A 16,939-nucleotide genomic window follows, 5' to 3' on the forward strand; every position below is an offset into this window, starting at 1 on the left:
GTACACTTGCCCATCTCAAAACCATAATCTTATGCTAACATTATCAAGTCACAAGTTTCTTGAGTTGATTACAAATCAAATGGAAATGTCTTGCTTTTGAGATAAATATACAAAAATTTTATTGGCAATAACTTTTACGTACTTCTTACGTATTTTATTATTGTGATTGGTTATTTCATATTTTTTCAATATAAAATAATTATTTTAATCGATCACATTAGTGAAGTACGTAAAAATAATTGAATATAACATAATTATTTGAGATATGACATGTTTTTTCCCCCTCCCTAAGTAACGCAATTTCATCAGAATACTTTTACAATAACATGTTAGATAACATGTCATTTAATTTAGGGCTAGCATTTACTTGCATACAGATGGAATTCGAAATTATAAGTATTTCTTTCTTTTTCTCTCTTTTTGTTTCTTTGAGTATTTTTGTTGTTATGGAGCAGTTGGTGAAAGACGCAGTACAAAAGGCTTTCACCTGGACAGGACACATGATGGGCCCCACGATGCATCATCGCAGGTTCCTTAGGGCCCCACCCCTCCAAAGCCCACGAATGGTTCTGGCTGAACAGACGTGGCTCAAGGGTTTTAGGCCAACAGGCAACAGATGGCTATTTGATGGGTAGGAAATGGTAAAGACAGCTCAACTCTGTACTCCCAGGTAACAACATCCAACCCCAAATGGGATGGGACCCAATAGGCAACAGTAGCTCCCGTGTGGGTTCTCTCCTTCGTCCTTAGACTTGAGACCCACCAACTGACACAGACACATGAGCACGCTCAAGTCTTATCGAAATCTTCCTGTCTGGCATGTCTTTTTCACACCCTTCGTGCACATGTTTCCTCTGATTATATAATCAACATGAATATGATAGCAGTTTAAGCATTCTCTCTCTTTTAAATCTGTCCAAACATATATTTTAGTAAATTTAGGTCCAATTAAAATGGATTTAAAAATTTCTAAAAGCATTTAATTATTTTTCCTAAAAGCCCTCACTCGCAGATTATCCTAAAACGATATATGATATTGTAATTTGTATGTACACATCCATGCATGTATATTATTATATATGCAAATCACAAAAACCAAATATCGATCATATATAAATTAATAATTAAAATATTGAAAGCTATATACACCTTCAAAACTTCCTGTACTTATAGCAAGAGTGACATTCTGGTATATGTAATTGTCGTAGCTTTGAATAGGCCAGCAGATGCATATTGTTCTCGATAGAAAGAACCCCACAAACTCACCCCCCGCGAATATCTTTGGACTTGATCAACATTTCTAAATGCATGCGTACGTTCTATATATGATCAATATCATGTGCAAATATTATGAGGACATTTCTATACCACAAGAGATGTAGGGGCCGGGCCGGGCCGGCGCGGTGGGTGGGTGGGTGAGTGCGTATAATGCGACTTCCCCTTGAAACACGTGAGCTGGTCTAATATCAATATTGCAGATAAATTGATGGAGGTGCTGATGCTCAAAGCTGCAACAAATAGTGGACCCTTTTCTGCAAACGTGGTCCTGGCATGGCCTGCCAGATGTTACACGGAAAATGGGGTAGCTTATAACAAGAGAATACCGGCCGATATAATTGGGTCCTAGCCAGATATGACACTGAAAAATGCAGCCAGCCAAGTATAGGGATACCCACGGATTTCATGACCACCCCCACGTACCCAAAATGAAATTCTGACACCCTTTCCCTTATTTTGTCTAGTTCTACTTCTTCTAGCTAGGGACCGCTAACTTGGTATCACTTGTCTGTCATACTTTGTTAGACTCATGGGGTATCCTACAGCCAAGAAAATTCTCTATGTTCTAAAAGCTCCACCACTTGTGCCATTTTTATATTAGTTTTAAGCTCTAACAGTACTGACCCCTATTGCTTTAAATGTCGGTAAGTTCTTTATTCAAAAGCTGTTTAGTTTGTTTGGCTTTTTTTTTTTTTTTAAAGGATTAAGCGGAAAGAGTTGGTCCTAAAAGCAGCGGGATGCTACACTAATCTTTGACATCCTGTATGGGGATCGCACTGTCGGTGTTAGTCTGCCCAATAGCATGTACGTTCATAATTTAGAGTTGTCAATAATATATATATATATATATATTCTGCCTCATGTTTGTGGAATTGCACAGCGATTACTGAATTGCATTTTACAGTATTAGAACTGTATATGATAGATTTGATCTTAAAGTTCACCATTCAATGCTTATGACAAAGGTCTAATCTATCACTACTACCACACGTTTCTTTCATCAGATACTCAACACTAATCAGAATATTTGTGCACCACCGATGCCAAATAATATTCCATGTCAAGTTTTTGGTCAAAGCTTGCTGGCCGGCCTGCAATGCCAACTAGGCTTTTAGCGACACCAGTGAAGTGTCATTGACTCATATCATGCATATCCAACCAGGAAATTCTTGTGGACCAAAATCTGCAAAAATAGACCTAGCTAGATCTGATTCGTTTGGTTTTGCATCGCCTGTATATCGAGCGATTAGTTTTAGAGAAATGCTAATCGCAGTTAATGAGTATAAGTGTCGTATAATTATTTAAAAGAAAATAGAAAAATATAAGATTTATATAAAAAAATTAAATTTTTAATAATAAATTTTATTATTTTTTAAAATGACTGTACGATATTTATATATTCTATAACTATATTTAATATTACTCTTAATTTTAAGACCGCTCGAGCAAGTGCCAAGCTTCTAGCTCTGACACCACAAGTACAAGCTCATGATCAAAGTTACATTGCCATACATTGGCCATATATATGCCACAAACTTCAGCTAACTAATGTGTAGATTAATCTCAATGTTGTTATCACCGCATTGCTGAAGCAATAATGACAAATTTCAGCATAGCCATCAATGGTTGGACAGATCGAGCAATCGTACTGAACATTTGGATTCCTCAGAATTAAAGATATATAATCTTTGGATTGACAAGTCAGTCTAGAACCATCTGATATTATATTGGGGTTTTAGATCATCTGCATCACAAATCATATTGCTCCACGATTATGAGATGAGATAATTTGTAAATAGTAATAGGCGGAAGTGAGATCTCCCAATCCAAACCGGCTCTTATTATTTCGTGATTCACTTGAATGGGTTCCTATTGCTTTTGTACCGCAAGAGCATTGGAAATTTGGGTTCAGATAAGAAGTGCACCTGGCCAAAGATATATGAGGGGCATGAAAAAACAATATTTACTTTCTACAATTTGGTAAATTAAGTAGCCAATTCTCGCATCCTAAGGACTGCACTGTGCGCACGGTGAAGATCACCAGTTAAGGGGTTAAGTTAAAAAATCCAGTGGTCCAAGTAATTGATATTTCCTGATCTTGGCCACCAGGAAATGAATTTTATTAATTTGGAATTTCAATTCATTCTTTGCATATTCGGGAAGTTTGCAAGTCCATATAAATAATTAAATATATATTTTTTTTAGCAATTTAAATATTTAAAATAAGTGATAATTTTACATGCTATCAAAATAGAGATTCTAAATTTAAATCATAAGTCTACACTCTATCTTTTAATTAAATATTTTATATATTAAGTCAATTTATTGAATGGAGCCCGGCCCACACACGATGAGGGAGAGTGTTTAAGTAAAAACAAAATAAATAAATATATATATAATTAATTCAATCTCTTTTCATCGGTTTAAATTTTATTTAAAAACCCAATTCGAGATTAAGTACAATCCCTGGCCCCGTGGTATAATTAGGCGAATCCAACGTGAACTAAATAAAACAGTAAGCACTATACCAGCTAGGGGGAGGAAAAAACAAATATATAGATGATGGTCTGGGACGTTGGATCGATCGTTAATTTAAAATATAAACCAAAATAATTAACCTGGTAAATAAAACCCAGCAATATTGCTTATGCTATAAAATAGGAAATTCGAGCAAGGCTTTTTTCTTTTTAAATTGGGCCGGTGATTATTTCGAGTAGAAATTGAAAATTTTATATTGGAGAGGGTAGCACATACATAGTTATATAGTAGTACTTATATATATATATATATATATATATATATATATATATATATATAATTTGTTGAGGTTGATGAAACAATTAAGTTACGTGACAAATTAAGATGAGAATTATAACAACAGCTTTCTAACGCGCACGTACGGTTGCATGCAGCATGAAAGGACCCAAATTAATAATATTTTATCATTTGTATGCTGCGCTAGCTGCTTCGAATGAACTTCCTATGGAATTATATGTTGAATGTAGAGACACATCACATACTACTCCCTACAAGGGAAATGGTCCATATATATAGATCATGATAATGTTCATGTTCATGTGCCGGCCTAAGATATATGTTCAAACCATGACATGATTAATTACTTTGCTAATAATCATGCATTGATTCTTCCAACAATTTCAAACATAAGAAATGCCTGAGAAATAATCTGAGGCTTCCTTTCAATATTTGACCATCCGGACCCTATATATTATATGATCAAGTGAAGCCACTACAAAAGCTAGCTGTTTCCAATTATATATAGACTACTATATATATATATGAACTGGCCAAAATGACAAAGTTGGGAAGGTTAAAAATCAAAGTAAAAGTGATTTTCTATATAGTAAAATATTTCTAATAATAATTTTAAAAAAATAATATGAGCAAAGAAACTCCTGAAAGCCCTCGCGCGTTAAACAACTGGGAACATTCTCTATTTAAGCACATTGTGGTTAAATAACTAAATTTACTAATCAATTCATTAGCTTATAAGCCACCAAGGTGGTAGCCCAGTTGGCAAAGGTCAAGGGATCATTCTTCTCTCCCTTGCCTGAGGTCACAGGTTCAAAATGGTCTGTCTTGGTAAAACTTGTGAACCAAAATCTTGGAAACCTTTGCATGGTGACACTTTGGTGAGGTTGCGGTGATGGGCTGCTCCACCCGGAATCAATAACTATGGCTCAATCTGAATATGCCCTAGCGAGTGGGGGTCCTTATGCAGGTCATGCCTAGAGGGAGAAGTTACACAAATTGCTCCTCCTCACTCTTTTGAGAAAAAAAAAAAATCATTAGCTTATAAGATTTTCTACAAGGTTTATAATTTAGTAATTATTTATCAGTTTTACAATGCTAACTACACTTCGTATGTATAATAAGTTAGGATATTAGCAACATAAGTCACAAGAATATAAGTGACATTCATGCTTGGTAAAATATTAGTAAAGTAGTCTATAGAGAGAAATGTTTTACCTATAAAGAAATTTTATAAAAGTAAATTCATAAAATGAAATAGCTTGATGTGGTATATTAATTTGTGAGTTTATTTTTATAGAATAATCTCTTTATAACTATAGCACTTCTGTCTATATATCTTAGGAATCTAACAATGGCCTATAGGAGGAAAAATAAAAATAAAAATAAAAAAGAAAGAAGAAGAAGAAGATAAAAACTAAAGAATTGGTCAAAGTAATGTTAATATCAAGGTTAGTATTGTCAGTTAATCTACCATTGTAGGTATTTAATTACACGATATCGGGTTTGAGTTTCAACTATCCCAATGAATTATAATCGTACCGGACCCAAAATATAAACTATTCTGTTAGAAATAAAAGGAAATAATAATATATATTCTTAAATATAAAAAATTTAATGTCAGGGCTGACCATGTACACATGCCATCCCACATGTGATGTACCCCACAATCCATTACCCCAATTCTTAAGAATCGAAAGTACCCTGCCAACGTTTGGAGTCCCACGTGGCCATGCCATGCCCATACCATACAGCCATGTGGACCTCTTCACATGGGTATGCTCCTCTCCTTTCCTTCAAACCGACGCTCCTGATTTCCCTCCCACAACCCCCCAAAACGCATCTTGACCGTCCCAGTGAATCCCCAGTCTTCCTTCCATATGGGCGGCTGAGCTTGTCCCACCCTTGTCCCCATTTTGCATGGACAGCTTGCCTAAAGGGTGCTGCTATTGCTACCGACAGCTGAGTTTGCCTTTGTCCATAATTCATGCATTTCTGGGAATAACAAAGTCATTCACATCTCTTTAATACCTTCTTTATCATATTCTATAAAAATACAACCTTGCATTCCCACCTTCCCCGCATTGGACATTTCCTTCAACTTTCTTCCCAAGAACTTTAGCAGCCTCCAAAGAAAATAACAAACACCTGCAAGAAGCAAGAACTTGTCAAGCCCTTATCTTTTGGCTAAAGATTATAGGGAATATGGAAAGCAAGGTGGCATATGACAACGATCTCAACCTCAAGGCAACCGAGCTTAGATTGGGGTTGCCGGGGACAGATGACAGAGAAGAACAAGCACTTTTTAGTGCTAGAAACAACAAGCGGCCACTGCCTGACACGAGCAAGGAGTGCGGATCAAAGAAAAATTCTGATGCTCAGCACGTGGACAATGAAACTGCTCCTCCCGCGAAGTAAGTTCTTTTAACTCATTTTTTATCATGTATAAGTTTGGCTAAAATGGTTGAGTTCGATCGTGGAGTTTACGTCTTAGGTTTAAATCTTGAAAAAAAAAAAACTCACATCATGTCTGACATGACAGGGCACAGATAGTGGGGTGGCCGCCAATCCGATCCTACAGAAAAAACAACCTGCAGCCGAAGAAATCTGATCAGGCTGAGGCTGCTGGTATTTACCTGAAAGTAAGCATGGACGGAGCCCCTTACCTCAGAAAGATTGACCTAGGGATTTACAAGGGCTACCCGGAACTCCTAAAGGCTTTGGAGAGCATGTTCAAATTCACCATTGGTACGTAAGAACATTAATTAGTGTTGCTTTTGTTGGTAAAATGCTTTGACGTTGTTCTCGTGTGTTTGACGACGTTTCTTAGGGTAAAAATGACCTTGGTTTTACCATTTTCCAGGTGAGTACTCAGAGAGGGAAGGCTACAAGGGGTCGGAATATGCACCAACTTATGAAGACAAAGATGGAGATTGGATGCTGGTTGGAGATGTTCCATGGGAGTAAGCTCTCTCTCTCTCTCTCTCTCCATTTGTCGTATTTCTCATTACTTACGGATATATATTACCTACTCTTGCTGCAGTATGTTTATGTCATCCTGCAAAAGACTCAGAATCATGAAAGGATCAGAAGCTAGAGGCTTGGGATGTGGAGTATGAGGTACCTACAACACACAGCAACCCAGAAAAGCAGGTCGAGCAACGATTTCTGTCATTAAGAGCAAATCCCTCAGCTTGGGTTCTCGAAAAAAAAAATTGGATCGGTTTGAAGTTTGGTCGCGTCGTTCACAGTCGCTAGTGTTCGGCTGGAAAGCGTCAGAAACGTAGTGTTTGACTGGTGGTTTGTGGCATCTCTGATGCTATTGTATTGCTCCTACTGATTCTGTCAAGCCAAAACTGCATGGAAGGAGTTATTGCTTCGAAAGTCGTATAAACTAAATGACATGTTTATTCAGTTTGGTTTTGTATTGTTAATATTGATATAGTGATATAAAACTATATACCATATAAGTTTACCCAATGTATTTCTGATCTGATTGAACCTGATCAAAATTATGTGTGCTATCCAGATTTTGTTCCTCTTTCCATGGCAGACACTTTCTATCTGAAAATAGCATGTGTTATTCTCGCTTGGGTAAAGAATCAAAATCTCTGTGTTCAGCTTGTCATGATACAGAACCCTTTTACATGATAGATAGACACATGAGGTTCAATCCTAGTCCAGCAGCACCTACAGTGGTGCGAAACCCTCCTTCACACGAGTGTCCCCCAGCCAAGAGAAGCAGACCTGCATAAAAAACTCTTTAAAGGGTACTGTACTGAGGCATTGGTTTTGGAGGATGCTTATCTTAATAAGGCTTTTTTTTACCGCTACCTTTGTCCACACGCGAGAAAATCTCAAGAGAGATTCTCTACAATATTTAATAATCCTTTAACATTTCTATAAAAATGCCTTTCATTTCAAAACCCATCTATCATACAGTATTTCTATAAATTGGACGCAATCAGTATGATCAACATGATAAATGATGGCAGGTTAGTTAAATGACCGTCGTAATATTGATTAAAATATAGTGTATGACTTCAGAAACTAATAATAATGCGGAAGATGGACTCTTCGAAAATCATTTCAGAGATAGAAAAAGCAACAGAGATTTCCCACCAGAGTCTATGAACTATTACTGTGCTAACTACTAATTGAGTCACTGACTTTAATCAAATCTGAAATGTTAGATTAGAACTGAAGTTGCCATGTTTTGCTCTGTTCTATAAAAGTAATTCCTTTGATAAAAGTGGAACTCATTATATATCTTTACTAGACAACAGTACTTGAGGTACTGTCAGTTTCTAATCAACCAGAAAGTGTGCCCATGATCATGTGTCCCTGTCTGATTTCATGACTGCATGAAATTGAAGAACAATAGGTTCAGAAACATTTTTCACTTGCAGTTCTGTCTTCCAATTTCCAAAGGAAAGGTGGACCTAGACCAGGTGCTAAATATGCAGCCAAACTGTTAGTAAAGACCAATAAAGTGAGGTAAAAGTTTATGTTAAAACCACAGATGTCATAAGTCGCTTTACCCTTTCAATCTAGCTACTAAAATGAAACATATTAGACAGCACTCCTTTATTCCATGCACTTGCAAACAAAACCTGAGAGGGAGGGGGTGTAGTACTTATCCGAGTAGCTAGTAACGCTATTGTGTTTGGGTAAACACAAAGGTGGAGACCATTATTGGTTGGCTGTAATTTTAATTAGGTATTTTTAGGTCATAGCTACCTATAAGTCTATCTAACCTTACATGTTATTCTGTCCGTTGGTGGCAGCAACCAGTACTATACTTTTCTTTGGAAAATCGTATCGAGCAAAGAGAAAATTTTTTGGACTTTGTAAACTTCATTTTAGTTAGTTAATATTCTACTTAAAAGGCTGATTAGTTGGAGCCCCAAGCTAACAACTTCAATTTACTTTTAGTCTAAAGAATGTACTTATCGATATGATAAATAAATTCTTTTCTTTTCTTCTCTCTTATTTTTCTTCTTAGAAAGATTATTAGTGACAGTTATCCATGTAATTAAAAAGGGTAAAGGTTCATTGGATTTCAGCTATGAAATATAATTTGGGTTAGGTTTACGAAATGAAATCTTGTTGCTAAACTATTCCAACTGTTTTCTAGCAGGTTTGCAAATTCTGCTTTTCTTTAAACATTAAAGACTAACTTCTCTTTCCCTCTGTCTACTAGCTGGTGATGGAAAAACAGAGTCTGACACAAAGCCAAGGCTTGACTCTTAATGATTCTAAGCTATTCAGATAAGTCAGTTGAGAGTTCATGCACTGAAAATATCCATGCTTGACCAATGGACATGTATTCTCCTTATGCAAATCAAAAGAGGAACATGAAGTGTTCTACAGCTAGCATGCTGTGTTGCTCAAGTCTATATTGTCAGTAAATGCACTGCCACTTGGCATCAATTGCTCACTACCCCCGTATGGGCAATTAATCAAGGTGTACGTTGCCTTACCAGGCCAAACACGTGGTTGATTTAGGGCTGTGGTAGGCAGGCATTGACTACACAATGCATGGACAATGCTCTGAAAGGAAAAGTATCGGTGCCAGGCAGTTGTTTGGAAGCCTGGGTTTAGGGCACGATTTAAGCACTCTGAAGGCACAATCCAATGGTCCTTATCAAAGAATAGGTGCAATACATGGATCAAGTTTAGGATTAACTAATGGTTAGAGTTGCCAAACACTAAACAACTTGAGTAGGCTTGAGAGATGGTAGAGGGCAATATAAAGGATCAATTTATCATCAAGCCTATTACGCAAAGGAGAATGCTACAGCCCCCAGCGGGGCCTAGCATTGTTCTTCTAAAGTGTTTTTTTTAAGTTATTTATTATATAAATTTTTTAACACTTTTACATATTTTAAAAAAATAAAATAGATTTAAAACATTATTAAAAAATACTTCTTTAATCAGAAATTAAAAAAAATCATTAAGATGTCGTTTGGATTCGAATATGAGTTGAGATAAGTTGAGATGAATTGTAAATAGTAATGAGATAGATTGTGAATAGTAGTGAGATTTGTGAGTTAAAGTTGATGAATAGTAATGAATAATAGTGAGATGAGTTGAGATGAATTGCGAATACAAACCGGGCCAAAAACACTTTCTTAATTATTTTACTTCATGATTAAGAAAATATTTTTTAATAATATTATAATACTTTTTTTTTATTTTTTTTAAATATTTAAAATTATTAATAAAATCTATATTAAAAAAGAACTAAACAAAAAACACATAAAAAAACATATACTAATGCAAGCAGTAGCTCCCAGCGGGAGCTGAGAGCGGGACGCTTAGCATTTTCCTTACGCAAAAGAGCTTATATAAGGATTACACAAGTGATTTGGTAAAAATCTTCACTCATATTTTGCATTACAATACGTCTTTATATAATACAAGACCACGGCTATTTAAGGAAAATATAACCATAAACAACACTACAGCTATTGAAGGAATATACAGCCAGAAAATAGAGTAACTATACAAATATATTGATAGAGAGAATCACGGATGAGCGTGATTTATGTGAATTCCTTTATAGCTTATACAGATAAAAAAATAAATAAATTATATGTGTCTAATACAATAACCATAATACATGATTTTATTAACTTGTAGACCTGTTTGGCATGAGACCAATACTAAGAAGGTAAGATGCAATGTGAGAAAATATGTGAGATCTTACTGATCAACTATTCCTCAAACCCAAACTAGTTATAAGACCTTTTTCTCATCATTTAAGAACACCTAAGGGTATGTATAAGGATTTAGGGTAAAATATACATCATACCTTAGCCAACGAGGCAATAACAAGTCACCTTCTCGGCCACATCTCACCTCATGCAAAGGTAGGCACCATGCATATAGTGTTCATAACTAAGGAATTATGAAATAGAAATATCTAGTCACAAGCCAGCACTTCCATTTCTCGTTTGAAATAGTTTTGTTGTTCTATGTTTCTTTCTTTTTGTTTTTTCCCCTTCTCACATTAGCTATATGACCTGGTCTATCATGACATGTCCAAGTTCCGTTCACTCTCTAAATTGGGGCATCAATCAAGATGGTAAGTACTAAGTACCATGAAAACATTATGGTTCTAGACCATGATGCTATCCAACAAAGCTATGAGACCCGTCACAGACATGAGAAATGGAGTAAGCCTGGTTTAAGTACGTAGATAGAAGATCTTTTGATTAACAAGACTCCAGGAGATCGTTTTGCCCTAACATCCTCATTTTCTTTTATTTCATGTACATTTTTGTTGTGTTGTTGTAAATCATCTCCAGAAATGTTGTAGAAGATTTGCATTTTAATGCATTTGCAACAGCTGATCTAGTACTTCTTTCTATTTGGAGTTCAGTAGATAGCCCAGATCGATGCTTCATATCTTTCCGGAGCAAATCCAACATAATACGCTTTTCGAATCATAATTAGGCATATCTTAAAGGACAAAGCGATGAACATCACGTCTCAATCTCAAATATCAAATGCCCATCTTACGGGACGATTTGATGGACATCTCAGTTATCTCAGTCAAACCCTTATTCTTGAACTTTCAATTCAATACGGCATCTAAATTTCATGCCAAACCCAATTTATAATTTGTCCCCCACCTTTGGATCTATTATACCAAACTAATGCCCACACGGATGAGATAGTGAAACTCGAGGACGGGACAGGCACACCATCCTTTCAGACGTACAACAAGAACTTCTGAATATAGACGATACTACATTTAGAATGGCCATGAATATAGCTGTCAATGAAAAGGCGGTTTTGTAAGTAATTTCATCGAACAGCTCGCGATCATCATCAACATCTACAAGGCAAGAACGATGAAATAAAGTAAACGAGATTCTTAAATACTGGGTCATATGAAGTGAGGCCCGCCAATTCTAACACGGGGGAGGAATGGACACCATGGATCCAAACTTAATGTAGAGGATTGTCCATTTTATGGTGCCAGGAAACTGAAACATTTGAGTGTCAGAACAGGGCACTGAAATTTGGAAAAAGAAAATATGGGCTTCACTTCAGAGGGCTGAAGGGAGTGTTTTTCTGTTTTCAAGGGGTGGAAGAATGGGCTGAACACATTTGAGTCCAGCTGTCATTAAAGCGTAGATAAGTCCATTTTGAAGGATGTGACAAGTTGCAACAGCATGAGCAAGCCCACATGATTGTAGTTTAGTTGAATCCGTGGCTTTTATCACTGTTTTTTTGTTTTTTTGTTTTTTTTGGGAAACATCGAGCACAAATACTGTCAGGTGTCACCAGCACGCAACACCGGAACCACCAGATCGAGCAGCGACTACTCTTACACGTACTTTCCTTGTCCCTCCTCCTTTATTCAATGTTTTGTGGAGTAAGACATACATATATTCAACCTTACTGTAAAAAGGTAACATCGTCTTTCTACTATTGCAGACCTTCTACTTCTAGTAGCGTTGTCTACTGCTTACTGACTACCATTCTCTAAATTATCTTGCCATCACCAGTGAAGTTGATAATGTATCATCCGAGATGTCAAAGAACAAGTCCTCGCTCTTGCACAACGCGTAAACGACATCCACCATGCTTGGCCTCTTTGAAGGGTCTCTATGCAGACAAGCAATGGCAATAGTCATGACATTCATCACACTGTCCGTGGAGGATGACTCCGCAATCAGGACTCCATCCATCCATTGCTGCACTCTCTTCACTTTCCTCTCTTCGTTCCCCCCCAAAATCCCACTGGTCTTTGCCCACAAAACATTCCCTTCCTCATCAATGGCCTCCTTCCCAGAAATAAGTTCTAGCAGAACCACCCCAAAAGAGAACACATCCATTTTTGTAGAGACCACCCCATCTGCTAAATACTCGGGTGCTATATAACCTTGGGTTCCAACAATGTGCATTGTTATGGCATTGCATCCGGATTTGGCCAGTCCAAAATTGGCAATTTTGGCTCTCATGTTCGTGTCCAAGAGAATGTTGCTGGTTTTGATGTCTTTATGAACAACACGTGGCCTGGTGTGCTCGTGGATGTATTGGAGACCATTTGCAACATCGATGGCTATTCGTAACCTTGTTTTCCAGTTCAGTTTTTCGTTCTTGTTTCCATGCAGCCATGAATGAAGAGACCCATTTTCGACATACTCATAAACTAGATAGCAAGTTGCATCCTCCGGGTCTATGCAGAATCCCTCTAGCTTCACCAGATTGCCATGGTTTACCTCCATAAGAGAAAACGGAGATTTTGTTATTTATAATTAAAGAAGAAAATGAAACCTTTGTTCAAAAGTAAACTCATTAAAACAAAAGAAAATAGAAATTATCAGTAGTAATTGACTCTGCAATTTATGATCTTCCAAGAGTAAACTCATTTAGGAGGATTTCTGAAGAGAGATTAATCACTACTCTCAAAGCAATACTCCCTCTCATCCAAATTCCCTCAGCAATAAATCCTATAAAAGTGAATTTTCTGGTTTAAGAATCGTTTCAAGAGTTAATAGGCTAATTTTCGGTTCCCAAGTGGATATTGAACGAGGTGGATATATAGGAGTTTAGTATAGAAAGTCTTTTATGTTTCCCATGAGCATCCAAGGCTTTCTGCCATGGTTGTTTTTAGCTTTAATGATATACTTCCTTGGCAAAGTTTTAGGCCCATCTGGCCTCAATAGAAATCTAATCCGGACCTTCTGTTTCGTCTGTTTGCCTCTAGCAGTCTTCTTGTTTGTTCTTTTCTCCTTTCACTTTCATTTTTTTTTAAAGAATACCATAAAAAGGAAATCATAATGCATTTAAGAACAATCTAAACAATAAGACTGGAATTGAAAAGATTCCTAGACTCGTAGCTAAAGAACCAAATCAGATGTGACTCAACCAATAAATTAGGAATGACTAAAATACAAATCGTAAGGTAAAGTTGGAAGTTAATGGAATAAAATTTTGTATTAAACTGTGTCTCTTCCAAAGTCCATGACAATACTTATATTTCTTATTTCATTCTTGGTCATGGTTCACTTTATAGAAACCCTTTCATCATTACTATAAGATATTCGGTAGCATTTCTAAAGGGATGTGTCTGCTAGATGAACGATAGATAATGGCATTTCCATGGGCATCTAAAGAATATTAGAACCAAAAGGTGTGGACCATTCTGACATAATTCTAAAATAATGCTAAATAAGACCTGCACATTTTGTTATTATAGATTGGTCATTTCACCTAACCATAATCCATTCTTTAGTCTCATATTGCGAGTAAGGAATCGGAGTTATTATGGGGCTCCTTGACCCATGTCATTGATCCTTATCTTTTAAAATGTTTCAAGTTTTGTTTCATTTTGTAGTTCTGTATTTTCCGGCATTTCAACTCCGTTTCTGTGTTGCCAAACATACTTCTTATAGTGCTAATTGGGAACATCATTGGTTATTCATTCAGAAAAGTGCTTCAGGTGAAGTGTAGAGTTGGGAGTTAAAACTCTAGATCTCTTCTTCAGAAAAAAATTAAAACCAATGGAATGAAGTGAATTAAATCGTCAAATTTATATTCTAATACGTTAAAAACCATATGAATGTCATCTATCTGCTAAAACAAATAGATGTACTCGAAGTTTTGACATCAGTTAACACAATTCATCATCAAACACTTTCAATGTTACAACATTTTTATTCTGAAAAGCAGCTTTCCCTCACAACATGAAACCATTTATTTGCAAATGTAAACCTTACTGATTAAATTTAAAGTATCACTGTTAGAATGTCTGCCAAAATTTGATAATCTTATGTATGGAGTTTCTGGGGCAAAAAAGTTAGCTAGCCATAAATTATAATAGGATAGTAAAACGGTAGTTTTTAAGCCTCCTTGGCTGGAAATTTGCAAGAGTCTGTGGTTTTAATAAATGAGTGCAATACGTAACATCTGCTTCTTTCCCTATACGAATCATGTGCATTGTATTGTTGTAATTTAGCAGTGATACTTCAATGTTATTCACGAAAGCGTTTAGCAACAGAATGACAGAAACTGAACTATGGGAAGAGAATTTTGATACCTTCTGTAAGATCTTGAGCTCCTCATAGGCATTCCACTTCATCTTCTTGATGGCATAGACTTCCCCATCAATGCTCCCTTTGTACACAGACCCCTGAATCAAGCAACTCTCGCTGAATCCATCAGTGGCTTCTATCAAATCTTCAATCTTAAACACCCTGTACTTGTCCAAGCAATCTGAAACATCTGCCATCAAGTTCTCCGTTCCAATCAACCCCTTTCCTTTCTTACCCAAAAGCTGCCTCTGCTTCTCCAAATCTCGCTCCCTCTCCTTGTTGCTCTTCAACCCAGACTCTCTGTAAACCCATAACCCACTAAGCAAAAGCAGCAAGAACCCGGAAATTCCCAACCCAATTGCCAAGCCTCTAACAACCCCTTCCCGCTCATCGCTCTCTACAGGAGGTGGAGGTGGTACAGGAGCAGGGGAAGGAGCCACATCAGGCTGTGAAAGTTCTGGAAGCTGAGTGACTGGAATGAATATAGTATTGAAAGGCTGGAAATTATCTCCATTGACATCAATTATAGACTGTGGTTGTACTCCAAACCTTGAAGCAACCGATGACAGGTTATCAGAAGGTTGGAAGACATAGGATACGAGGTAACTGACTTGGTTTTGCAACTGGGTACTGTTAGGACACTTGCAAAAGATAGGAAAGATGACGTTCACACCAATAGAAAGATTGGTAGGGACGAGAGTGGGATTGACAACCTCGACAGATTGATAGGTTGTAAGATTCTGAAATTTATTGGTGGAGACAAGGTAGAACGTATCATCACGAACGATTGTATAGGAGAGGTTGGCATAAGAGATGCTAGTGGAAGTGTTAACCGAGTTGCAAGAGCAGGTGAGAGGAACAAAGAGGGTTGGCTGGCAACAAGAGGGGAGGAAGGGGAGGATATATTGCTGGGTTTTGATATCATGAGGCGGCTGACTGAGAAGAGGTCAGCTATGGAGGCCAGGTCCAGGAAGTTGGGCGCCGTGGCTCGGTAGAAGGCGTAGGTTTGGCATGGATATGTTGTCTGGTTTGCTGAGCAGGTGAAGCCTGTGGTATTTGGTTCGGGTTGGGCATTTGATGTGTGGAGAAGGAGGTGGTAGAAGAAGAAGAGAGGGAGAGAAGAAGCGTAAAGGGATTTAATTCTCATGTGGCCTTTCTGTTTCGTCCTTCTTCCGACCGCTACAAGTGTTTGTGATAGATCGTAAATATAGAAGCTCAATTGCAGAAAATGAACTTAGAAGCTCTCCTTGTCGAGTTCTTTGTCAGGAGTCAAAGGCGCTTCCGCTGTAACACACACCTTCTCCCATTAATGTCATATTGGTCCCACCACTCATGTTTTTTTTTTTTTTTTTTTTTGTTTTCCGGGGTCAACGCGTTTGAAAATATATTGCGATTCAGATAACCGGGGCGAGAAGCTGGACTTTTTCAATGGGAACACAAAAGCACCCTGCGTCCAAGGGAACAGAGCCAACTAGGATGGCCACCGTGTCAGTAATCCATTGGAGTCCGTCACGTTGAAGCTGATTCACAATTTTGAACACCCAAATGAATTTCAACCTCGACTTTCTAAGCTGGCAACACACGACATTGCCTGACTATATAACATTTCCTTAAACTTACGACAGCAAAGAAAAACGAGCAGCATTGGACCGTCATGGTTATTTTAAAGACTAGAAATTTTGAACTGTCGAAGATCATGCGTGTGGGTTCTAATCTTGTAACTGGCTTCAATTTTGTACTAAATTATTCGGAGCTTGACGGCAAAATTTATGCAACTTCTAGAATTAGTCTCACAAATACCAAAGCAGTTCAAAATTCTACCTCCATAATTTAAT

The 16,939-nt window shown here is 37.2% G+C and overlaps 2 protein-coding genes across 2 annotated transcripts; one reads left to right on the plus strand and one right to left on the minus strand.

The window, feature by feature from the left end:
• The first annotated feature begins 5,968 nt into the window (after window positions 1-5,968).
• LOC121240136 (auxin-induced protein 22B-like) lies at window positions 5,969-7,530 on the plus strand. The gene is made up of 4 exons (XM_041137590.1): window positions 5,969-6,464; window positions 6,593-6,798; window positions 6,914-7,013; window positions 7,094-7,530. Exons 1-4 carry the CDS (start codon window positions 6,256-6,258, stop codon window positions 7,167-7,169), a joined length of 591 nt encoding a protein of 196 aa, XP_040993524.1. The 5' UTR covers window positions 5,969-6,255; the 3' UTR covers window positions 7,170-7,530.
• Window positions 7,531-12,401: 4,871 nt separating this feature from the next.
• On the minus strand, window positions 12,402-16,391 carry LOC121265578 (serine/threonine receptor-like kinase NFP). Its single transcript, XM_041169258.1, is given in 3 exon segments — window positions 12,402-13,289; window positions 15,110-15,972; window positions 15,975-16,391. Coding segments are annotated over 3 exon segments (1,875 nt in total). The 5' UTR covers window positions 16,252-16,391; the 3' UTR covers window positions 12,402-12,554.
• Window positions 16,392-16,939: the final 548 nt, after the last annotated feature.

Source organism: Juglans microcarpa x Juglans regia, chromosome 1D (genome assembly GCF_004785595.1).
Source record: "Juglans microcarpa x Juglans regia isolate MS1-56 chromosome 1D, Jm3101_v1.0, whole genome shotgun sequence".
Lineage (NCBI taxonomy): Eukaryota > Viridiplantae > Streptophyta > Magnoliopsida > Fagales > Juglandaceae > Juglans > Juglans microcarpa x Juglans regia.